Source organism: Anopheles gambiae, chromosome 2 (genome assembly GCF_943734735.2).
Source record: "Anopheles gambiae chromosome 2, idAnoGambNW_F1_1, whole genome shotgun sequence".
NCBI classification, from domain to species: domain Eukaryota; kingdom Metazoa; phylum Arthropoda; class Insecta; order Diptera; family Culicidae; genus Anopheles; species Anopheles gambiae.
In genome coordinates this window covers 50,381,984-50,408,211 of record NC_064601.1, presented here as the reverse complement: position 1 = coordinate 50,408,211, position 26,228 = coordinate 50,381,984, and the positions used below count along the sequence as shown (strand labels likewise).

General features: G+C 43.5%; 1 protein-coding gene across 7 annotated transcripts in view; it reads left to right on the top strand.

Annotated features, from left to right (window-relative positions):
- Positions 1–26,063, top strand: part of LOC1274038 (A disintegrin and metalloproteinase with thrombospondin motifs 9) — a 157,191-nt gene extending 131,128 nt beyond the window's left edge. For 2 of the 7 annotated variants that reach the window (XM_061642673.1, XM_061642672.1), the window contains 17 exons: positions 2,742–2,929; positions 3,887–4,007; positions 5,828–6,065; positions 7,559–7,711; positions 13,529–13,861; positions 13,946–14,562; positions 14,656–15,217; positions 15,287–15,497; positions 15,904–16,074; positions 17,062–17,202; positions 17,754–18,056; positions 19,150–19,281; positions 20,070–20,285; positions 21,199–21,360; positions 22,184–22,487; positions 22,561–22,910; positions 23,004–26,063. In XM_061642673.1, the coding sequence (XP_061498657.1) occupies positions 2,742–2,929; positions 3,887–4,007; positions 5,828–6,065; positions 7,559–7,711; positions 13,529–13,861; positions 13,946–14,562; positions 14,656–15,217; positions 15,287–15,497; positions 15,904–16,074; positions 17,062–17,202; positions 17,754–18,056; positions 19,150–19,281; positions 20,070–20,285; positions 21,199–21,360; positions 22,184–22,487; positions 22,561–22,910; positions 23,004–23,102 (4,301 nt within the window). In that variant the 3' untranslated portion in view covers positions 23,103–26,063. Of the gene's footprint in view, positions 1–2,741; positions 2,930–3,886; positions 4,008–5,827; positions 6,066–7,558; positions 7,712–13,528; positions 13,862–13,945; positions 14,563–14,655; positions 15,218–15,286; positions 15,525–15,903; positions 16,075–17,061; positions 17,203–17,753; positions 18,057–19,149; positions 19,282–20,069; positions 20,286–21,198; positions 21,361–22,183; positions 22,488–22,560; positions 22,911–23,003 lie in introns of all 7 variants that reach the window. The other 5 variants (XM_061642674.1, XM_061642677.1, XM_061642676.1 and 2 more) reach the window with 5 other exon arrangements.
- Positions 26,064–26,228: the final 165 nt, after the last annotated feature.

Below are 26,228 nucleotides of genomic sequence, written 5' to 3'. Positions count from 1 at the left end.
AACGATGGTCGATGGAGTTAAAAACGAAACAAACGCGCTTGAGCTAGTGTTTAAGCAGACGCTGACAGGAAAATTCCATTTCAAGGGCAATGCGACTGGCATGCTGTGTAAATCTAGCGTTGCCAGTCAATCTGCTAATAACCTTATATTCGATGAAAAAGATAGAATCTCATCTCACGAAGTTGCGCTTTGGCTTATCCATTCAAAGTCACCATTCCGTGTCAGACCGAGTAAATGGTAAGGTGTGAACATTTTCTAGCACAGAAAATGTAAATTCCGATCGTCACTATTCTTCTTTGGGATGTATAAAACTGAACATCAACAAAGAACCTGTACAGCGCAATCTGCATAATGCACTCTCGTCAGAATTATGCTTCATTTCAGTGCTTGCGTCTTGTCGACCGATTATAGTGTACGCATCTTCATCCAACCTTTCAAAATTGGACAGTGAAACAGTCGTTATACACAGCTGCATCGAGTACTTGTATCTATCTTCTTCAATCTGACAGAATCCATGCAGTGTGTTGATGGATACCGTCTACCATCAATATGGACACACGAGTGATAGCATGCAAACAGCGGTCTGCACGTTGCGTGGCACATAAATGATAAATTACCATTGGCGCCTTTATACAGCAAATAGCTTGCTTCCTGGGTCTCTGTAGTGCATCGTCCCGACGGCAGCTCTCTTTATCGTTACCCCTCACGAAGACGGGCCAGTACGAATGCAGGCACGCTCCTCGCAGCCACTCACTTCCCTTTCGATAAGACGCACGTACCAATTAGCTTAATCGCCAATTAAAACCTAATCAATTTCCCACAGCCAGACAAGGGCCAGGAGAAGGCGCGAGCTTGGCGTATCAACGACTGTGTTACCAATTAGCGCGATTTATAATAGCACGCACTATCACGGCATGTGCTGCGACCGATCGCTTGACAAACCTAAAACGTAACGTTTATGCGTTGTTGGATTTTGGCCCGTGCAGTGAAAGGAGCAATTTTTTGTGTGCCAGTTTTTTTTATGTTTTAGCAAAATGTCAGTTAGACACATTTTTATCACTTTTTTAAATTAGACACACTATTATATTAAAATACTTTACAACAGCGGCAAGCGTTAAAGATGGTCATAAATCGACTTGCATTTCATCATTAGTCGTAAATGGCTAACATAGCTAACACCTGCATGCAAACGCTTTTTGTTTCTTCATCGATTCCAAGGATGCACCAACGGGCCTTAAGTACAAACCGCAGACATAATCGACTGTAAGGGGTATATAACAAATGCTGCCGCAGTGTCACACGGACAGGTGACTAATCGTTCACCGAACAAATCAACCGTCACGCGTCTTGCGCAACGCATCTATGCCCAGAGCGCACCACAGGATTCCAAACGCGATGGAATGTTAAAACCAATGCAACAAAGCGCGCCATGGTAGACTCGCTGGCGCACGCGGAACGAGCCGCTTCGTACGCCTCGTGGCTTCAAACCGAGAGCACTGATTGACAAGCCGGTTTGGCAAATTGACCGACTGGCTGACAGTGAGTTAGTTGGTGCAGTCCGTCCAAACAGTGCTTACCGCCTCCACCACTAGACCCCCCCCCCCCCCCATCTAGCCAACCAGGTGTGCACAAGTGACAAAATCAACACGCACTCATAAATATCTATCAAACGCACCAACTGGACGGCTGGAACAAATCGGCACTCCACCGAGCTGACAGTGAAGTTGAAGTTGCTGTAAAGTGGCATCGAACCGCCCGATTGCCCGCACGCTGCACTTCCATCGGCTTCGCAGGACACTGCAGGACGCTCCGTGCCGGTGCGGCCCGCCCCGTGCACCAAAAGCTACTTCAACACTCCTTCAACCGTCCGGTCTGGCTAACAACAAATTATCTAACAAAATAAGGCAAGTCTCTGCGTCATCGAGACTAATCGTCGGTGACTAAAGTGACCCTTGGAGGCTTGGTTGGAGTGGAAAAATGATCGACCGGCAAGACAGGTTGCTTGGCCGACCGGTAAAAGCCGGGCTGCTTTGCATCGTTTTTGTTCCAAATCACCGCGACAGGAGGCGGACAGCTTTTCATGGTATGTTTTGTTTTTTCTTCGGTACCACACAAGCGTTCACTACTCGGTCAGTCTTCCAGTCGGTGCACTGGCGCAGGTGTCGGAGGTGCTAAGCATTAGAAATCATTAATTTGATTAGCATAATATTTTAATTTTAAAGAGTGCCACTTGGCTCGTGTTGAGACACGAACAAAAAGGGTAAAGCAAAAAAAAAAACGTTTTGATGAATAGGAAGGTGTGGGGAATTCGGGGTAGTATTTTACTGTTCCATTCAATGCAGCTCCAGCATGTGGTTAGTGGGGCCACATCAATTTATTGAGCATAACCATAATCGGTACGGTGTGGTTTGAATACGTTAAAAAATAAACAATAACAAACCGAACCCGATAGTGAACACAAAACACGGTTCAATATGTACACTTACATTACTTAAAGCGTTCGCGTTACTTTACTATTGTCCACCATAATTTGAAATATTGTTTTATAAATCCTCTGTCTTGATCTATCTTATCGTTATCTTCATCTTACCTAAATATGTCAAACATTTGTATTCTTTGTAAACATTTGTAAATTTGTCAAACATATTTGTATTCTACTTGTACAAGCATTTATTTTTTTATATGTTGCTGTTACAATTCGCTTCAATTAATGTTTCACAACATTCTTTGCTTTTTTCCAGCTGATCGGTCATTAGGTTCAGAACCAACGGATAACAATTATTTCAGTCGGCATAGTCGAAGACGGCGCAGCCCGGAACATTTCGCCAACAACGATTACACGGTCGAGGTGCTGGTGGTGGTCGATAACCAAATGCAGCGATATCACGAAACAAACCTGAAAACCTACGTTCTAACGCTGATGTCCATTGTAAGTATTGTTGCCTGTACATAGTGCACAATTTCTTGAGACTCTTACATCTTAGAACAGTGCTATTTTAGGTGTTTTTTCAAGCATATTTTACTCGTAATCATGTAAACATTCGTTACACTACATTACAAGCTATTTTCAAGCGGAGGTTTGTTACTTGCACAAAATGAACGTGAAGATCAGTGTATTTTGTCGTAATTGCAACCTTATAGATGCTAATCGCATAATTCAATCAATAAATTGTTCAATTTGTGTGTCATGTAAATTGATTTGATGTATGAAAAACACAACACAGGTAATACATCTTTGCAGATTACGATCACATCGATCATTTTTCATTTAGGTAACGTTATACCTATCGAACGGTAAAAGAACATTTCACGCCCATAACATATTCAATTACGAACTGCAGAAGCGTTTTAACTTTTTTTTACCTTCTCTCGTCCATTGCAATCAGTAAAAGATATCTTAAATGCGAATTCTTCTAGTTTTTACGGACCATTACCATGACGCAAAGATCGATACCATCGATTAGTCTTGCCGCAAGCGTTCAATGCAGTTCCTTATCGCAATTGCCACCTAGGTTCGGAAATTGAATTGTTCTACCAGGAATGTGCTACAAATTACGCGCTACTGCATGCGGATACAGTCCCGCTGGTAGCGAAACCATAAATAAACAGCTCTATGCAGCTGCAAATCGTGCTGCACCAGTTGCTGTACCGTTGCGAACGTTCTACCTATAGAAATTGCTTAATCTCGCGCGTCATAAATTATGCTACGGTTATTGCGGCAGCAATTTGTGGGGAGATGGTGTTTTTTTCTATTTTGTTTTATAAAGGTTTTGTTTTGTTTTACCCACGATTTCCTGCTGTGTCTTACCTGTATGGTAGTATTCTTCCATAGCTTCACACTCAAGTTTCTTCACATCTTTTTGGTTTATTTTCCTCCCTCAAAAAGGTTTCCAGTGTGTATGCTGACGCTAGCATAGGATCTTCGATGAAAATAGCGGTGACCCATATATCTTACATTCATCACGACCTTGATGCACAAACGACCGCCGCGAAGAAGGGCCTAGAAGGTAAGAACGCTATGCACATCGTATTTTTGTTGCTTTTTCCTCTTGCTGTGTTCCTTAAAGGTTTGAGGTTTGATTTTTTATTAGAAACCAAATATCTTTTCTTCGTCTCCGTCTTTGTCTACATTCCACATCGTACGATTTCCCACGAAAGATGTTTCTTCTTGCCTTTCTTCTGCATCATGCCATTCTCGTCAAACACAAAGCCTCCAATCCAACCGATATAGTATAACCAGCATGTTTTATAAACGCAACGAAACAAAATGACGACATGAAGAAAATAATCCTTTTTTGCCTATCTCCAAGCACGCTTTAACCACTTTTGCGCTGAAACAACGGCTCGCCGCTCCATGGCTGAGCCGGCACGTGTGTAGGAGTTAGGGTGACAACGATACCGCAAGCAAGCATCGGGCTGACAATCAGCGGTGCATGGGGGCTCCCATGTGAAAACTCTATTACCAGTCCCGATGACAAATGGGACAACTCTTGTAAACATTTGTCTAGAGTCCGTTAGAATGTTGCTGCGTGTTACATCGCCTGCATTAGCAGCTGCAGTGTACCAAACGTTTACGTTCCCCCAGTAACTGCTGTGCAACGGAATGTTTTTTTTTTTTTGCAAAATTTATCTTGAGTACGCCGCTGCGTTAAACAAACTATCCTGCTGGCTAGCTCGGGCTGCCTGTTGTACGCCTTTGTCCCTGTGGTGTGCGAGAATTTGAGCAATGCATTTGCGCCATCGACGACTCCACCAACCCGTCGTTAGCTAGAAGTTAGTGGCACACGCTTAGAGGATGAATATTGTTTTACTGAAAGAGAATCAATAAACCAGCTGCGCATGCGTTTGTGCGAAAATCCTCTCCCCCTCTCCCACACCTAATTGTATTGTATTGTATAGCTTAACAAGTACTCAAGTTTGTTGCAAATCTAATCTCGAGACCCCAACCGGGTGCAGGACCCTGTTGCTGGCTTAACATTTATTGCAGCATTGCACCATCTGAGCTAGGGACTGAACACAAAGAGTCGTTTAGCAAATACATTACGAGTTCTCTATAATTAATAAAGCTATTGAATCGTATTTGCTGAATTGGCACTGCATAGGAACATTCCAACTTTGAATGAAGTTGTTTCAACTAAAATTTATTCGCATGCTTTCATTGAGATTTTCCTTTCTTCCTCTTACATTCGGTACATTCGGGGCTTGAACCCATCAAGGGAATGTTGTTAAGTCGTACGAGTTGACGACTGTACCATCAGACCGGCGTTCTTTCTAACAGTAAGAATTCTAACAATTCTTTGGCATACGTGTTTATCGTATGCTATGTTGCTTACTTACTTACTAAGTTATTAACTAACTTGATGTCATACTTACTTGCTTACATTCTTACTTCCTTACTTTATTGCTTTCTTACTTTCCTAATGTCTTATCTTATTATTTCCTTATTTTCTACATTCTTCATTCATTCATTCTACATTCAGCTTAATTACTATTTTAGTTTCATTCCTACTTACCTACCTGATAACTTGCTTACTAACTTACAAAGATGCTTTCACAATCACTTGCTCATTCACTTACTAACTTAACTACTAATTTATGAGTTATTTATTGAGTTTATGTATGTATGTATGTATGTTTTTATGTATTTATTAATTTACTGTCACGACCATTTATTTTTAAAATAGTGTCATCCAGTTTGAAATACATTTGTTATTTAATATAGTATTTTACATGGAACTTTTCAACACAACTATCGAACGCATGAATAAAGCTTGGGTTTCATCGCCTAATCTGTTTGTCCATTTTTTTTTTCTTCCGCTAATGACAGGGGTGTCTGCTTCCGATATGCTGCAAGATTTTTGCCGGTTTAAGCAATCGACAAACATCCATCATGACGTTGCACTGTTACTGACCCGTGAACAAATCTGTCGCAATCCGGCCGAGAACAACTGCGACACGCTCGGGCTGGCAGAGCTGGGCACGATCTGCCGGGATACGGCGTGCGCCATCGTGCAGGATAACGGGCTGTCGGCATCTTTTACCATCGCTCATGAACTTGGCCACGTGTAAGTATCGCCAGGTTGGGTACGGTTTGTTTTGTTTCATTTATTTTTATTGCTTGCCACGGGAGTGCACGACTTGAACTTCATGGACCAGTACGGCTAAACTGGACAATCCGCGTACCACGAGCCAATTACTCATCGTGCGTACCTAGCCCTCTGCTCGGTGCAGTAATCCGATTTTATGCACCCCGTGCAGGTATGGTAAGAGAAGATTGCACATTACTTACTTCCTAGACACGGCGCATGATTAATGGCTTGGTACGTTTGTGGCGGCGCTGCAGAGGGCTTAGACCGAGAGTTCACCAGCGACTGGAACACTCCCTAGCTCCCGTCCGCATTAATCATCGGACAAAAAAAAACAAGGATGAAAAGTGATAAATAGAATGCACAATAAAATTTATTAAATACCACCATGAACGCCAACAAGCACCACGGAGAAGATCAAGCAGCAACAGGAGAACTACAGGGCCACATTAAGATCGTACAAACAAATTGGATCGCGCTCGGTAGCGGTAACTGAGGGCCCTTCGCGGCACCGCACGCTCGATGACCAATTGTGGAGCGTCGTGTTGATGCTCCAAGTGTTTCGAGACAAATGAACGTATTGTAGTGGTGGCTGGTCGTTTACACGATTAGAGTGAACACGTTTTGCGGAAGATCATTTTTTATAGCCTTTTGTTCTGCTACTGTCATTCGTGGCGCGTGGTTTATGAACGAGGTGAGCCTCCCGTTTTCTTTATGAGGCGTTAGTGTCAGCCAGCGTCACTACCGACAACTCGACCGCCAGACAGAAGCAAGCCATTAATTAAGCGTCGCGGCGTGCACACAATGTAGCGTTCAGTTATAATAAACTCTACGATTGATTCTCGTGTTAAGTCCAGGACGGCTTTTAGCGATCTGTATGGGCACCTGGAAAGTAGTAGGTAAAAAATGGAGATTGCAGATATGTATAGCATTTTTTATATATATTTCTTATATGTATATGGTATATACGATATCGTTATAGTTGTCACTGCAAACTCTCTATTCAATCAAATCCTCCAGGCGCGGTGCTGGATTTGGTAGTACAGTACAGTGGATTCGGTGTATATGAACCAAAACATGATTTCAACGTGCACTCCCATGGCAAGCAATTCAAAGTGCTAATTTACATAAGTTTACACCTTGACAACAGCTGTAATAATCTGGTTATATATGGTGTTCCGATGTAATTTTACTTATGGCAACAAACACAAAAACAAAGCGTCACAATCGAAACGTTAACTGCAATTTGCAAGACAACGGGTTTGAAATGGTCCGAACCCATCTACAATCTCGGAGCACTGCTACAATCCTTGTTTGGCTACTCAGTAAATGTCAAGTAAACTATTGAGTCCATGTTTGTATCCTGCCAAACTATTTCTCAATCCGATTCTATTGATTTTGTATCTCGCTGACTCACACTCCTTCTCAATTCCATTTTTTTTTCTTCGCTTACTTACAATTCCCCCACACAGCTTAGGAATGCCTCACGATGACGACCACCGGTGTCAACGGTATCGGGGCGACTCATCCGGAAACAATCGTATTATGTCACGTACGATCGACCATAACACACATCCATGGCAGTGGTCTAATTGTTCGCGACAGATTCTTAGCGAGTACTTTGAGTAAGTAAATTTCCTCGTCTTCCTAAATCCCGAATACTTGTTTATGTTTAACGCAAAAAGCCGTATTTTTTGTAGTTATCTTTATTGACCATAATTTATTTAATGACGTCAACATAACTCCATCTTCTATCAGCATTGCTGTGTTATAAATTATGATATCGACAAACTCATCGGCAATCAAACGTCACACACTGGTGGGCCATCGCCACCAAACGCGATCGAGTGCGTGCCGGTCGAGCAGGATCATTAATCGTTCAGACCCACACAGACGCAGTTAGGCCCTCATCCTAAAACGATTCTTCGGTTGGCTTTTTCTTATTAGTAAATGATTGCCACCGCTGCCACACACACGCACGGTTTCCATTTTTATGCAATCCCTCCGGAGTTCCCTTTCTATTGGTCAAAAATCCACACGAGCTTCGAAGCGGTTGCGACACCGAGGAAGGGTCGAAAGCCTACACGCACTCGAACCCACGTGCCTGGAGTCGATTTATGATCGGTCGATAATTAATGAAATTAATTTACCGTTGAAATCGATGACCACCCGACGACGCTAGCAAATAAAACAAAACCCTGCCGAGCGAATCTTGTCTACAGTCTCCTTTCTATTTCTGAGACGGTGGACCACGGTGGTCGTTTATCGACGGGTACGAAAAGAAGTGAACATAATAATGATGAATTAATGTTCACATAGAAAGACAAAAATCGTCATGGTTTTCTTTTCACTTTGCATTTTGTTGGAATGTGGATTTTTGAAACAGAAATTAGGTATGATGTTTTAACTTCTTATTTGTTCTCTGTTACAAAGTACAAAAAAAACAATAAGCGTGAGTCGCATAACATTGCACTCTAATCTATGCTATACCATAGGTGCATTGAGCACGCCTGCCAACCTGGACCACCCAGTACATAACGGGAATAATAATAAAACGCAATAAATGCATCGAATATATCGTTAGCATAAATATATGCTCTCCATAAGCACCAGCATAGCATTTTTTTTGTTGGTGTATGTGCGTTCATTATTTTCCTTTCTGTGATTTTTGTGCCCATCATTCATTGTGCCCAGCATGTACGGTGAAGATACCAAACATGCGGCACATTGTTGTCAATTTCGATTCTTGCCACCCTCCCCAATGCCCCTCGGCAAATACTGAACGATAGCGTTGAACTCCCCGGCTCATGCTTTCACCGCTGTTATGTTCACCAACGACAAGCAACATAATGCTGACAATATGCACCTTCCTGGGCGGTCAACTATGCACTTGCATGAGCGTGCTACATTATGCTGTAAGCATGTCGTATATTCTTCTCCCTGCTTCGCTCGCAAAGTGAAAGTTAACTGCATCGAGAATGAAGCAAAGAAAATCAATAAAAATTCTGACCAAAAACAAAGCCATCCTTCTGCTTCTTCTCCAAAAATGATGCACTTATTTGACAGGGTGGTCTCAAGAGCGTTTCATCTCTGCTAAAGTTATGAGGAAACGGTGCAAAAACTGAAACACTTGATTTATGTCAGTTTTTTTTTTGTTCTTGGAGAACTTTTTGTGCACTTGCTTCAGTCGGTAGCAATGTATTTTTGTAATAGCCCTAGCTAGCTATCTATGTGATCAAAATATATAATATTTTATACTACGTATTTTATACGAAATTGCGATTTTTACGACATAACTTTTATGATTAAAACATTGGTTTATTTTATAATGTTAGACAATTAAATACTCTTAATTCATTAGACACTCTAAAGACCTTGTTTTTGCTTTTCATTCATATACGGCATCACATTAAAGTTAAGAGTGTTATTATGAGAATTTATTAAAAAAATACAACGAACTTTAATCTTTAATTTCTTTATTTTTGTATAAACATTTGTTGCCCTCATAAATCTACAAAATGTCTTCTCTCGAAATTTGCACACCACAGAAAACACAAACTCAACTACCGTTGCCCTTTCGCAAAAATATTGCAGTAGCATACACCGCCTCATATTTTACTACTAATCAAATAATTGATCAGCGCCGATCAAAACAATCTCGGTGCGATTTTTTAACGGAAACACGGGTTGGGTAAAATGTCGGCTTCAAAGAGAGTGAAGCAAATCCCGGCACTGTCGGACGTCGACAACTAAAATTGATTGAAGCAGTTTGTTGTTGTTTTTGCCTCTCCAGCGGCAGGATGAATTATGTGTATGCAATTGTATCGCCTGGTTGTCCGGTGCAATCAGGGATGGTGCGAAGCGTAACCTACGCGCTGCAAACCTTCCTCATCTCCCCTTTCAAAGAGTGGAATGCGAAAGGCCGGCAGCCAGTGGCAAGATAAATCACCTTTCCTTACGCAATTCAACGCGCTCGCCAGCAAGGATGCCGACACCGAACGGCCAAACGGCACGTAAAAGGAAGTCATCTTTATCCGATGAAATCTTCAACCTGGCTGCAGTTGGCGGGTGGAAAGAGAGTTTGATTTACGCCCGTAAACAACGTGCGTGCTGTACATATTTTCAACACATTAATATGCAAGTTCGAGCAAGAGAGTAAAGGGAACATGTTTGCTGAACGGATATGTGCTTAGCACTTTTTTCGGGAGTCATTGGTTCGTTCTAAGCGTGACATGCTGTCACAACGAGCGATTCAAATGAAATATATCTTATTTTGTGCGCTATTTTGACTGCTAGTCGTGTCTGTTGCAATTTAATTATTTTCTCTGAACTTCAATACACTAAAACTCTCCCACGAAGCTATTACACTGTTCTACCTGTTGTCGACCACTCAAATGGCATTTATATTTATATGATTTATATAAATCACTCATGATCGCATTCCTCCGAATTCCATCCCGATCACATGCCGTTAATTCCGAACAAAGCGCATATCAATTACCATGAAGTAAGTACCGGCGCTCACCAAAGGCAACCGACAAAATGGGATTAAAAGTCCATATAGCCGTAGAAACCACAAGGTGTAATGTTCCGAATGTTGTTACTTATTGTTACCGAGTGGACCTCCTTAACTTGGTCTGAAAATGAAGGAAAGGGGCAAACCGAGGAGCTTAGATAAAAAGTTATTACATCGTGATGACAGATAAAGGTGTTCCAGCCAAAGGCGCAACGATACGGACAATCCGCTTATTCGGTGAGCTGTGCAGACCTGTAGGGATTACCAGACACTAAAAACCTGAAACGCAGCGGGTTGATTTTATTTTTTGTTTCGCTTGTTTTTAGCTTTCCTTGAGATCGTCACCGGTGTGTGGTGGGCGCGAATGTTAAATCCTGCAAAAAATGTTGCTATCACGGTCACAAAACTGGTCCACATAACGCAAAACCTTTGCTTTCCATACATCTTTCACCCAATTAGTGGGGCCATTTCTTTTTGGCTCTACCTGTCTGCCACAGAGGCACGGAATGATCGCAGTCCATCGCACTTTGCAGATACTTTGGACAGTTATTTTAACAACTTTTAAGTGCACCACAAAGCCATACCACCCTGGAGTGCCTTGTTAAGCTGTCTTTGTACGTTGCAATCGCCTTTCCTTCCCTGACACCGACTGTAAGCGTATTCCACTTGTTAGACTAACTCACGAACTGTAACCAAACTGCAACAACAGCAAACACATTCTGCAGATTTTTTTTTTTGCTTCCTACCAAAATAAACCGCTGCATCACTGTCGGGCGACTTTCATGTCAATGTTTTATACAGGCAGGAATGGATGTATGTGTGTGTGTGTTTGTGTATGGATGTGTCGGTTCGTTGGATAAGGCAAGGCAGCATATGCCTTGGCCTCTGGGCTTTCGAAAAAGGGAAGAGCATCGGTTTACATCCCAATTTGGTGTTTGGATTGGTGTGTGGCACGGTGAGGGGATGGCGGTGTGCAACACAGCAATCACGCAGCGCGTTTAATTTCCGTGACCATTTTTTGTTCACCACTGCACAGGTTAGGTTTAATTTGCTTCGTTTTCCCCAAAAATAAAAAAAAATACCCCAAGGGTAAATAAAAAGGTCCTTTGGCAGGACAAGAAAACATACCTTCCGATCATATCGATTGGCCAGTATAAGACCGCCCCATATTAGGCGAAGAATGACTTCATCAACCGGCTGTGTAATGATGGGTAAGATATTCCTCCGGGACACAGCAAAGCCCAACGAGTCATTATTAAACTGCAGGCGGCATTTTTGACTGCCATACTTGTGGGGAACGATATTACTTGAACATATGAGTGGAGGAATAATCGTGCAACAAGCTATTGATTGTATACTGTATACCAGCTCAACCAATATTGTCTATCATTTATTACGATCTTAATTCTGTAATATTGTAAAATTGTGGTTATTTGGTGAACGTTCCCGAGTAAAGAGGTGGATTCAAATAAATTCTATCCTATGAAGCAACATGCGGGCAACATTTTTATATAGCTTTATAAGACACATCTCGCATAGCATTAGACTCAGCGTGTCCCATAAACCCCGTGTGATCATTAATCTCCCAGGTGTAAGCCCTGCACGACAGCAGCGAGCCATTCTTCACAACTCCTTTCGAATATCACTGGTTGATTAGTTCGCGGAGTAATTTTTCATGCTAATTCCCTGCGATGTGCAATCAACACTTTCTAATCCCTTCCATAACCGCATCACCTAGACCCCGAGAGGTGCTTATCGCATTGTCGTCGATGAAACCGTTTAGCATTCATCGCCATTAAACCATCTTTGCGCTGTGCTGTGCAAACCATCCCTTCATCGTGGAGCAGCCCTATCGTTACATCGCCCGCTCGTGTCATCTTAGCGTCATCTGGTCAATGTCCTACCGCGCGACGACCCACAAGTCCGCAGCAACCGGGTTTAATTGACCGGCCGGCCGCAGTGTCTACTGCAATTACGCTGCCACGAATCCTACCCAAGTCAGCGCGGTCCAAACCGAAGGCACTCATGCTCACGGGTCAACTGCATCGCAAAAATGCGATCGCGAAACGTTCAATCACATATTAACGAATTCCTTCCTCGCACGACCGTGCATACACAATTTCGGTGCGCCAGTAGCACACAGCACGCGTCCCGACCTAGGACACGGTTATTTTACATGTCCACGGCCAGGACGCTTATCGGTTGCACAATCCGCGTGCATAATGTCATAAATATTCCAAATCCCGACACCCTTTTTGCCATCCCGACACCGTTGGCGAGATGCAGGTTTACGACCTCAATCAAATATTCTCATTGGCTTCATTGGGTGGTGGAGCAATCGCCAGACGAACGCAATAAAATAAGTCTGCTGCCCATCCGGACGACTCAGAATGATAATAAGTCCCGATAGTGATCTGGCTCTGGTTATTGAAGCTGTATCTGTAGCTGTACGTCCATGTGCTTTAACGACTTGCTGCTACTTTCGATCGGTTACGATCACATGATTCTAGGCAAGAACAAATTGAATGCTATTCTACGCGGTAGATGAACGTGAAACTATACACAACCCTCTCTTCTGCACAAGCCGACAGTACATTTGATTGCTGCGGTTTTATTATTCTATACGGGTTTGCATACATCCTTGCAATAAAAAAATCTACCCCAACCACAAGAAGATTGCTTGGGCGCGGCAGTCAGCTGTCGCTTGTGCACGGAGGCAAAATAGTTAAACTAAACGATATAATGTCGATCGATTAAAATCAGTGGAACGGGATCGAGAAAGGTCGAAATTTGCATAAACCCGCTAGTTGTTTTGTTTCGTTTCGGTTCCCCACCGAAACTCGGAACCGTTTTTATTTTGCACGTTTTACCAATTTGTTCTTCTTTTGGTCATTTTCATTCGCCCGTACATCGTTGTACCGCACAGAAAACATCCAGATAACTGCATGCTGAACCACCCTTCGCTTGATCTGATGACGTCCGGCAGTATGGACTCGATGCTGGCGGGAGAAAAGTTCACCAACGACAAGCAGTGCGAGCTGGTGTTTGGCAATGGATCCAAAATCTGCTCCTACATGCCGCCGTGCGCACGGCTTTGGTGCAGCTGGGAGAACGAGATGTCCGGCTGCAAAACGCAACACATGCCCTGGGCGGACGGTACCGAGTGTCAGGAGGGACACTGGTGCCAGAAAGGCCAGTGTGTACCGATCGACCGGACAGCGCTGAAACCGCAGAACGGTGGCTGGAGTGCGTGGAGTTCGTAAGTAGCGCGCTGTGCAGCGATCCTGCACCCACGCACAGGGGATTGAAGTTTAATACCATTTTATACCTTGCTTCCTGTCAGATTCAACGAATGCTCGCGGACCTGCGGTGGCGGCATACAGGCGCGCACCCGCGAGTGCGACTCGCCCAAGCCAAAAAACGGGGGCAAATTCTGCACCGGATTACGCATCGAGTATCGGCCCTGTAACACGCAGCCCTGCCCGAGCTGGCGGTATAACTTCCGCGAAGAGCAGTGCCACGAGATGGACGGCCAGAACTTTGACGTACCTTCGCTGGAGCCGAATGTACGATGGACGCCTAAGTATGGCACACCGGTGGCGGACCAGTGCAAGCTGCTGTGCCGCGTGCAGGACAAGAGTCTGTACTTTATGCTGAAGGAAAAGGTGATTGATGGCACACCGTGCACGTTTCCCGAGGACAGCTTCGATATGTGCATTAATGGGCAGTGTCGCAAGGCGGGATGCGATTATGTGCTCAACTCGGACGCCAAGCTCGACCAATGCGGTGTGTGCAGAGGGGACAACTCTACCTGCCGGCCGGTCACCGGACGCCTTAATTTAGGCAAGGGTGTCGTACGCAGGGTGTCGTCCGACGGCCCAATGGAGTTCCGCATACCGGAAGGAGCCACCAGCATTAACATCATTAACACGGGCTACATGAAGGATGCATGCTATTTGAGTAAGATTCATCGACAATCGGCATTTATGTTCCCATTCTTATCATGCTTCCATTCTTAACATGTTCCGTTCCATTTGGGTTTTTTTTGTGTAGGTGTAATGAGCGGCAACGAAATCATCTTTAACGACCCGAAACATCTCACACCGCACACGAGCAGGCATCGATTGTTTGCTGGCGTGCGACTAGAATACACTGTCACCAGTTCCGAAGAACGCATCACATCCACCTTTGGGCGACCGCTCAAGGAAAAGCTAACGGTGCGAGTTATCCACAAAAAGCACGTCGAGCTACACAAAGGCTTCGTAGACTACAGCTACATGGTTCCAGTACACCCGTTCGGAAATACGCTCTCCAACGCGATATATTCGAAAGTCGAACCTGATCCCTACGATCATCCTCACCATACGCATCATTCGCACTACAGTGGCAACAGTGTCCACCGGTTGCAGCCCACGGTTGCGCCGACGCCGGAATCACCCTACCGATGGGAGTTGGCGCCGTGGACGGAGTGCGACCAGCAGTGCACGGGTAAGAAGCGTCGTACGGCCATCTGTGTCGACGCCGAGGCGCAGCAGCAAGTGTCGCCGGACTATTGCAACCAATCGGTCAAACCGCAGGACGAGTTCGAGTCATGCAACACGGAATGTCATTTCTAGTAAGTCACCACACTGTCCCGTACAGGGTGAGACCCGTCTAATGAGCGCGTGCGATTTTATTTGTACAGCTGGGAGCCCGGCCGTACGGAATGTTCCAGTGCGTGCGGGGAGGGCACCAAGAAGATCGAGTACAAATGCGTCCGATCGTACTCGCAGACGCAACGCAAGGAGCACGTGGACGATGCAATGTGCTACGGCTCGACGAAACCGGTCAACATCCGGGAAACGTGCATGGGTCCCTGCATGAACGCGACCTGGCTGTACTCGCAATGGAATAAGGTTACAAGCAAGCTCTACTACCACCCGGTGAATATCGACCCCGCCGTACAACGTTTACTGACCGGGTTTCTTTCTCGTTCTTCATTTCTTTCTTTCTCGCTTTCTCTACTTGTGAATTGTCCACCGAACGTACTGTGAACCTTCAACCTTTCGGGTGCTGGCCCTGTTTTCAACCAACGCTTGGGATGTGCCTTGTCTGCTGTCGGGTGAAAAATGGACGCCCTTTCATGTTTTGTTACGTTACGTTATGGTTCCGTGTCCTGTGACGTACCCCCACCGTACTCTATGTTCATGTCTGTGTGTCTGTCTCTCCCTGTAATGGTTCACTGTGTATCGTCCTGTATCGTCCTTGCATCCTCGCGTATCGGCACACCTTATTGATCCATCGTCACGGTTCGGCGTGCAGTGCTCCTGCTCCGATCGTACTCAGAACCGTACCGCCAAGTGTCTCTCCGAACCGAACGGATTTCCGATCCAAGATGCGTACTGTGAATTCAGGGAGCAAAAGATTACTGTACGATCTTGCGATGCGGACCAGGCGGATTGCGCGAGATGGGTTAAAGGAGAACTTACCCCGGTAGCTATATGTTTCACCTTCTCGTGTATTATTTCTCATCCTATTCGAGTTCCACATGTTTAAGCGTTTCATTGCCTACCTTTAGGCGCACTGTCATGCTTTATTCTAAACCCCTTACTATATTGGGACAGCGTGCGTTTGTAAATATTTCCTTCATCAAGGGACCAGTTGGACTCCATGCTATTATCTAGTTTCTCTTTGTTGTTGTTTTGCATGCTTTTATAGCGAATTTCAAATATGCTTTATATTAGAGTGATCATCCTTTTGAACAGCTAATAATGAAGTTTCTTAACACGTTCAGCCCTATGGGGGTCCCCATGGACCGCCAGTGAACTTTCCCGTATGCTCCGTGCCTGGGGCATTAGTTAGTCTTTTACTTAGTCTTTCACATTATTCTATTGCTGAGGAAACAACAATCATTGCAAACCACTGTACTCTACACACATGAATTGCAGCGGTGCACAGGTAGATTAATCGTGTTCTAAGAATGGTTGCGATTGACGAAAATCCCATTGCCCTTAAAGTATTAATGAACAGAGAACAGTTGAAAATAACGCAACCAAGAAATGGCTACATGTATATTTAGTTCAAATTCAACTGTCTGCGTTGGTGATGCTGGCGGAACGGATAATTGATAAAAATCAATAAAAATCCGGGCTGAACGTGTTAAGAAACGATCGTCGATCTTATTTTATCATTATTGTTAATGTTAAGCATAGATGCATACCAAAAACATTTTAACGACAAATATTATGCTCATACGTTACCGTGATTGCCATTTTAATTAAAGCTTTTAGGCTGCCTTATTACTCTTGCTTGTTGGATTCCTCACCAGCTACATTGTATATAGTGTGCTTATTTAGTCGTTAGATGCATGCATTAGTGTATACCCTTTCAATCAATGATCCCCCATATCATTGATACTTATTTTGATGTGCCCAATTTTTTTTACCTTTCAACCTCCTTCGCGTCCCGCTTCCCGTGCAGTGTTCCGTTACCTGTGGCGAAGGCCAACGTGCGTACGCTCTGCAATGTATGCTTAAAAATGTAAGCGTCAATGCTGCCTTGTGCGGGGCCCGTCCTGCACCGGACGTAATGACCTGTACCATGCCGCCCTGCGATCAAAAGGTTTGTGTGTGTGTGTCTATGTGTTTTTGGTAGCTTCCCTTCTAACCCATAGCGTTCTCCTCCTCCTCCTCTTCTCCCACTCACAACAATAGTACATGTTCGGTCCAAATCTTTTGTCGGCTGGTTCTCTACAATCGGTTGTCAGTAATTGTGTAGCTTTCGCTTTTGTTTCTCAATGTTCCTATTCAATGTATGTTTGTTTATCAATGTTTACGTTAAATGTCTTCTTTTTGTTTCACTTCATTGAAACTGTACCATTTTACAATACATATTTTCCATATTTTTCATTCTTTGCCACTGATAAACGAGAATGAAATTTGTGAGTATATTATAACACACTACTTTCAGTTATTTGTGCGTTAAATGCACACAAATAGAGGCGCATATTTGCATTGTTTTCAACAGTCCATCCTTATGCTTTGTTATTGATAAAAAAAAGAACCGTTCAGCACCGGAACCACCGAAGTACAACCAGATCCATGTAATTCGACTCAAAATTTCCCCTTCCTTTGTCTATCTATCTTCCCAACCGGTGTCACCATTATTCGTAGCCAATGCCTAACACCCAATACTCATCCTTTCGGAACGACGTACAGCCAAACCAGAGCATGAAAAATGTCAACTACCAACCGACTCCAGAGCCAAGCCCTGTGCCGCGCGGGCAGTGGCGTGCCTATAGCTATTCCAACTGCAGTGCCGAATGTGACGGCGGTTTTAAAAAGCGCCTGGTGCGCTGCCTGTCCGAAACGGGCCAGACATTGGATGAGCGGTACTGTCCCCATCCCAAGCCGGTGACTCAGATCAATTGCGCCAACGTTCGCTGTCCTTCCTGGAACTTCGGTACCTGGAGCAAGGTAAGTGCACAACGATCGCCCCAAACATCCCCGATCGTCCATCCGTCCCACATCTATTCGTCGGATTCAGCAAACCACGTCCAATGTTTTCCATCCTAAGCGAGTATATTTTGCCAGGAGGTAGGAGCGAAGGATTCACACTGCTTACATACATACAATACTGCACAGACACACCCACCAGGCCCATCCCATCTGGTAGGAAACAGTGCTCGATCTCTTAGCTTATCGAACAACCGCGATGCTGCAGCAATATGCTTTTGTGGCTTGTTTTCTTTTTAAATTGTGAAATACCCGCACCAGTGTGCTTTTCATTAAATATTTCCACTCTACGCTACTGTATACATCTCATACCACGTACCCACACTACAACAAGCTGCCTATATTCATTAAATACATATTGCGCAAGAGCACATTTTGTATATTTCTGTCCTATGGATTTTGTAATGAAATTTAGGTTTACAATCTTGCTTCCGGCTTCAACAAATGTTCTGATGTGTCGCTTGCAATCACTGTCACATTCAACCAATACACACCACCTAACACTCTTCCACGAAATGTTAAATACACACTTTAGCGATCGCTGAACTACATCCACCACACATTTGCAAATGTACATTTGTTCTGCTTCCTTGGCTGAGGATGGTGATCGTCAATGATAATCGGCACTACTTTTACTACAATCCTTACACACGAACCGTGCGTCATTTCTAAGATCTGTCATGATCTTACGTCATAAGAGTTGTGCACGCATGCCCATATTACTTTAACAATTTGTACTATATACAGATTATCTCCCATCTTGAACATTGTGTATACGCAGAAAATGAACAAAAAAAACACATCTAAGATTTGACTACCTTTTTTCTACAATGCGCATGAAATGCATTTATTGGAATACTATACGGAAAATGATTCAGTAGTGCATTCGTTTTTCCTGCATTTTCCTATCCACAATGTTTTCTTTTTTTTTCGTAAATCCCTATCGATTTAATACTACACTACACGTTATACCCACATGCAATCCTCGTTCACACCACTCCATAGAACGCAAGATGGGTGGCTCAATCTATTTTGACTGTGTTTTCTCTTTTAGTGTAATGACGAATGCATACGCTCCCGTCAGGTCCTGTGTCAGGATCACCGTGGCAAAGAAAGCGACCAATGCTCGACCGAATTGAAACCGCCCGCTGTGGAATCGTGTTGTAGCTTTAAATGGAGAGTCACCGTAAATATCGTTCCAATGACCTTCTTGTTCTTTTTTCTCTTGTTTATCTATCGTTATCTCATTTTATTAGTTTTGTTTTAGTTTTTCTGTTTTGTTTTTATCTTGTATTTGCTTCAGTTTTGTAGATTTTTTATTATTTTTCTTTAGTTCTCTTATGTTTCCTCTTTTGTTTTGTACTTTTTTTATTCTATTTTCGTAACTTTCGTACTTTTTCTTTAAAACTACTTTATAGTTTACCTTACGGTAGAGTGTAACTAATTGCCAGATGATTACTTTGTTAGCTTGATGTCTGTTTTCTGATGTACATATTTGTGAAAATCGTGTATTAACGATGCAATTGTTTCTTTCTTTTTCTTTCTTTCTCCTTTTCTGAAATATGTCTCATCATATCCTCGTGGATCGTGTTTTCTCGTTTTCTTTTGTCCTCTCATTCATACGCATACACATAACTTCGGCTATTATTACAAAAACAACAACAACAACAACAACCACCACCACAACTACAACAATAATATCAAACCCACATTACACAATTCGCCCTCCCATCGCCGTCCTCCATCTCTGTGTGTGCCAACATGCGATTCATAAACATAAAATCCGTGTACCCGTACATATACCGCCAATGTCAATATCAACACTTGCCACGATCATCTCTTCACCATCATCGCCGCCATCGCGACCGCTGCCGCCGCCACCATCTCCATCCGCCAACGCTTTTGGTCCGTGTCCGTGCCGTGGACGCCGCTCGGCTTTGTCGTGCGCATCTTTCTGCCCTGCTCGCGTTGCAGTGCGCCGGATCTTGCGATGCCGAGGGTCGCCGCAAGCCGAATGTCATCTGCAAGCGGCTGTATCCCAAGTCGATCGACAATCCGCATCCGCTCAGAACTGGGCGCAAAGTCGACCCGAAGTACTGTGCCAACGCTAGAATGCCGACGCCAGCCAAGCTGAAGAAAAAGTGTAGCAAACCGTGCCCGTTCCGCTGGGTTCCCGGGAACTGGTCTGAGGTGCGCAGCGTAGCTATGTTAATTTTACTTGTGTCCATAAACATCCCACCACACCCTTTCTATGTTTTGATTGATAAAACTTCCCTTTTCTATGAACTATCCATTCTGCTGGATCACAACCGCTATGTGGAGCTTTGGCTTTGCCTCGCTCTTTAGTAGTGTTACGTGTAACGATTGCAGCATATTTTAAACATAAAAAATTTAATTAAACTAATTCAAAATCTTCTTTTTTTATATAAAGTAAACAAAAATCAAGCTACTTCAATCTCTTGATTGTGGTTTTATCTACTATTCTAAATCGATATTTTAAAGTATTAAAATAGTTCAAATAGTCTTTGCATTCGTTACGCGGTACACGTTACGCCTACCACCTCCTTACCTTTATAAACGATAATTAACGATTTTCTTAGCGATTCTCTTGCAGTACTTATACCATCCTTCTAACGATCGTATTATTTTGTCTTCCTACCCGTTACTATCTGTCATGTCTCACCATCTCTGTGTACACCAACACCCGAACCAACCAACCAACCAACCAACCAACCCACCGACCACACACCGTGCTCACCATCGCCATCCACGCTATTCCGGTGATGCCAACCATCTGAAATGCATTGGTCACACTTTCCACCCCACCCACCCATTGTTATGTTTTTATTTGTATTCTTGTTCCATTCCCATCACACACAAACACACACACACATGCCCTTAAAATTACACACTCGCGTTGAATATTCCCTTTCCGACATTACACTCAATCTCACACACTCTACACCCTCCAACAAAAAAACAACTTCCTACACTTTTTCCCATGGTGGCAAACCCGCCGAACTACAAAACCCTCCTCGAAACTAATTCTTGTCCCAAATAATCATTAAACCACGTGCGTGAATTGGGCGTGAACGACGCACAGTGTTCGGTTGGGTGCGGCACCGGTAGAACAGTGCGAAATGTGACCTGCACCAATGGCCGTACGATCATGCCGAAAGCCTGCAACGCGATGCTGAAACCCCCGAATACGAAGGTCTGCGAAGCGCTCACTCACTGCCGCTGGAGAATTTCGAAGCCGAACAAAGTATGTGTCGAGTATTGGTATCCGCCATTCAGTGCAATCACTTCACTTCTAAGTATGATCTCTGTACCTTACGAATTACGTTTTATTTTTTGGGTTGAAGTATGTTTTCAAAGCAAAGTTCTCATGTTTTCCAAAACACTTGAAGGAATTCAGAAGATGCTGATTTCCTCAAACAAATATTTACCCATCTCCTGTAACTTTTCTGCGGGGCACATCTGGCTTTTAGTTTTTTGTGTACCGATCCAATCATGTTTTAATGGAATAAGTGTCCACCACTTGTTGAAAAGGAAAAACACGTTACTCAGCTGCCAATGTCAAGCTTCTGTTGCAAACATACACATTCCAAACAACAATTTCGTCCATTTGCTTCCGCTCTGGTACTAACATAGTTCATCCTCATCCTTAGCAGCCGCTTCCAAAGTGCGTTGTGCGCTAGTTTGGGTTGAGGATCGAAAGCTCAGTGTAATGAAAGTATAACAATTCACAGTCGCTCAAGAGACGGCAGACAGAAGATGAACATCGCAAGCTGCAGTCTCTTATAACGTATCCTTCTTTCTGCTATTGCTACGAGCAGAATCTGTGTCTAGTTTTCTATCACCTTGCCCTCTGCTACACTTCTCGTACACACCTTCTATGTGTTTCACGATCAAACCGCTCAAAAGACTCAAAAAATCAACAAGATCCGGCACGCAGAACGTAGCTGGACCACTCCAGAGATCCACTCTACCATCCGTATCGCAACAGTTCTAGCGCCTCTCACATGCACGGCACTCACTCACCACATCTACCTATCTTGCATTCATCCTCCTCATTCGTATTATAGTGCAACTGTAAGGGTAAGCAGAATCGCACCGTTAAGTGCTACGACGAAAAGATGAAGGTCGAGTCGAACCGCTGCTCGGAAAGCACACGGCCGAGCAAGACTGCATCCTGCCAGAAACCACCGGGATGCCGCACAGCGTTGCGCAACCGTCATCACGAACCCGTCTACCGCAATTGCAACGATGCGCGGCGCAAGCATAAAACGGACGGCGAGTACATGATGCACGTCAATGGGACGAAGGCTAAGATCTACTGCCACGGTATGGCGACGGACACGCCGACCGAATATCTCTCCCTGCCCGCCGGTAAGTACACACCGATTGGTTTGACATGCTGCTGGAAATGCTTCTTATACAATGTGATCTACCGCTACCATAGGTCCCACGGAAAACTATGCCATCTACATCAATCGACGAGCGGCCGATGCGAACAAGTGTGAAAACTCGCAACGCGATTGGGCGGACTCGAGCATTAGCTACGGTGCGACGCATTACCGCAAGATCCGGATCAACGTGTCGACGCTGCAGGTGCACACGAACGACTTCCGGTTCACGAACAGCTCCGGCAAGAAGCAACCGTTCGGATCGGCCGGTGACTGCTACAGCAATACGGGCCGTTGTCCGCAGGGTGATTTTGCGATCAATCTCAAGGGCACACCGTTTCGCATTCGACCCCACACTTCGTGGGAAAAGTCTGGTGTCCACGCGGTCATAAAGTTCCTGGTGCCGGTAAGAAATCGAACCAAAACGGCAAAGGGCTGCTCCAACGCAACGGTCAACGATATCGTTATTAACTATCCTTTTTTTATGCTATTTCCGTAGCTGCAACCGCCGTATCAAAAGGTTCGGGCACTTTGTGGTGGCTACTGTGGGAGTTGCTCTGTGTCACGACGTACCAATCTGTATCTGGAGCTAATGTAGAACGCACCGCTGAGGAGCTAGGGAGCCATCCTACGACCTCAAGGACGAGAGTTTCGAAACCCATGACCTTACAGTGTTAGTGTTTAAGGACTGGTGTTTTCAGCGATCACGACCATACCACCAATATCCAACGATCTTCCGTGTTATCTGTGTGCTAGTGGCCGTCTCTTTCCTGCGGTGGATGTACCAAGCAAGCCACGTCTAGCGGTAGAGCACGTCCCGTTCCCGCTCTTGTACCGTCCGTAACGTGGAGCGTAGTTCGCACACACACATTTATTTTATATGGAACTATTTGCTTGTGTATATGTGTGAACGTGTGTATTCGTGTTTGCGTGTGAGTGTGTGTGTGTGCTTCTAAAATTTCCTCTCTCCCATTAACGTAACAGCTTCGAGCTAACGATGCCTTGAACATGTGCCAAAACGAACACGAAACACGTCCAACTGGTCAGCGGTCATAGTGCATCAGCTGTGCTCTTGGGCAGTTGGTCTGAACCGATTCCCGGTCGTTCCAACTGGCCAGGACCGAGAAACGGTTCCACCGAGAACCGCCCACTAGTGCCAGCAGTCGATCGCGCGACAGCGAATTTAAGTTCTGTTTTAAGGACCCATTGTCTGTCCACTGACTAACAAACACAAGCAGCAAAGTAGAATCTGCTAGTGTGAATACCGCTACACCGGAAAGATCGGTTCTCCACTAACCACTTAGCTTAGCTTAATAGTAGTCTCGTTTCATCCTAACCTCTCTCGGCGTCATTTATTCTGATTGAGGCGTTTCACTGCCTCATCAACCTATTGCCATACATTTATCAATATGCTGGTCGGACCACGTTAGCTTCTATCTTCACGTTCATTAGACCGACCTTTGACCTTTCGATCGATTCGGTGCAATATTAAACATTCAAAAGTGTAAACGGCTTTTTTAGTGGACTATTACGTTCCTTTTCATTCCCTGTAAAACTGTAAAAACAACAAAGAAGAAAAGTCATAAAAAAAGTCATAAAACCCTGAAAATTACTAAAAACTGGCAAAGAAAATATTCGTGCATGAAAGAGAGCAAAACATTACTTCAAAATCTCTCTAACCCTAATGGCATAATAAATGAGAACTTTTAAAATGTTCTCGCTGTTGAGTCTGTTGTGTTTGAAAATGAATGAGTCGATTAGAATATTTAATACAAAACATAAGCACCGGTCGAATCGAATCTCCCATAAGCAATTATACCCGAAAATACTCAATAGTGATAAACAAAAATAAAATAACAGTCAAACCAAACCACCCTAAACGGGTGAAGAAAATTATTTACGTTAACTATTTAGTAAAATTGATGATAAACGTACTCAGATTTGATTTGTAAAGAAAGCAACGTGAAGCTTGTATTTCAGACCCCACTCTGTACAACCACGGATGCACGAATCTCAAGTGGCAGATTACTGCCATCCTATGTTTGGTGTAGTATTACGAGCCCACTGCCAAAATCGAACTTCCGATCAAAGCCGGTCAAATCTGTTCTTCTTTTTTCTTATAACAAAACAAAAAAAATTAAGAAAAAAAGCAATCTTTACTAGTAGCTCTACCTACTTACAATACCGTACGAAACTGCCTTGCTACACATAAAGCTTATTGTAATGAGGTGCACCAATGCGTGTAGTCAATGTATTTACTAGTAACAAATTGATGTGTTTATTTCTTTTCTCTCGCTAAAAGAAAAACAATGGATGAAAACTGCCATATTATTGTTAACGAAGCGCAACTTCCTTTTGGAAAAGAATGATCCGATACTACGATCCTTACAAATCGCTGCGCGAAGTATCAGGATGTGTACGAAACGATCACGAACCTATCGAATGAACCCGGCAGCCCGGATTCTCTTCACCTGTAGTTGGTATAGGTAATGTGTTTTTATAACGATTTTTATATAGTTAAGGATGCACAGAAAATGTATAAAATGCAACTGCAACACAAAAAATCACAAAGTCGAACAGTTTATCGATCCCGATCGATGTTTCCTGTAATGTTGTATTGCGATTGAATTGCTAAGCGTAAGCCTCAAGCTATCCACGATGTTCGCAAGTATTAGGGGTGATGTGACGATAGATTTGTAACGTTCAATATTCAGAGTGTTTTCTCCACATCCCTCAAGGCGAAACAATCAGTTTAAGAACTTGTTATCTGGTTATTATTATTTTCTTCTTACTTTGGCATAACGACCTGCGTCTTTAAGCCAAGTTTCATAGGCTTTATTATGCCACCTAATCGGATGGGTTTTCCTTGCTATATCAGGACGACCTGAATGAGAATCAATCGATGGGAAGGCCTGACTTTATTGTATTCGTATAATTAATCTCTTGCAATAGCCGTTAGGATATATTGTATACTAAACCAATCAAACTTATTTATTGAAACTGCCACAGAAACTTAAACAAAGCACAAATATCGAAGGATAAATCAAGAAGCGAGAGATAGAGCGATTGAGAGAGAGAAAGATGTATACCACAGTAGGACAATTAAAATCGAACACTACCTATGATGATGGAACCATAAGCGCCCAAGCAACCACAATCGCATTATAGATTTCGTTTATTTCAGGTAGCTCGTATCTATTACAGCGAGTACTGTTCTTTTTTTTTTTGTTAAAACTCGTTTGCCCTGATTTCGATTTATGGCACTTTCTATTTTATAGTTCTCTTCATTGTGTACATAAATCATAATGTTCAAACCATTTGAAACTCCATTGAAAAGCACACAACACATAACGTGCAAATGGAATGCCCGACCACTGCTTGCTGGCTTGCGAAATTACATTCTAATTTGTAATTGCGATTACTCATTAAACAATTATTTTACTAGTAGGCATTATGTAACTATAACTATAATATTATTATTTACCTTACCTTCTATGATACGGACGCATAATAAAAAAAACCTCTGGAGCGAACCATTTGGGCACGCCGTAAATTGAAAGTGGACTGGCTACGCTTTTAACCGACGCCTTTTTGTTCCATTCTATGATATACATCCGAAAAGAACATTGTTTCCTTTTTTAGCAATCACTATAATTATCCTATTGAATTGAAAATAAAATTATTATATGCCAATCGCTAGAAGTCTCCTTCCGCCAGATCCGAC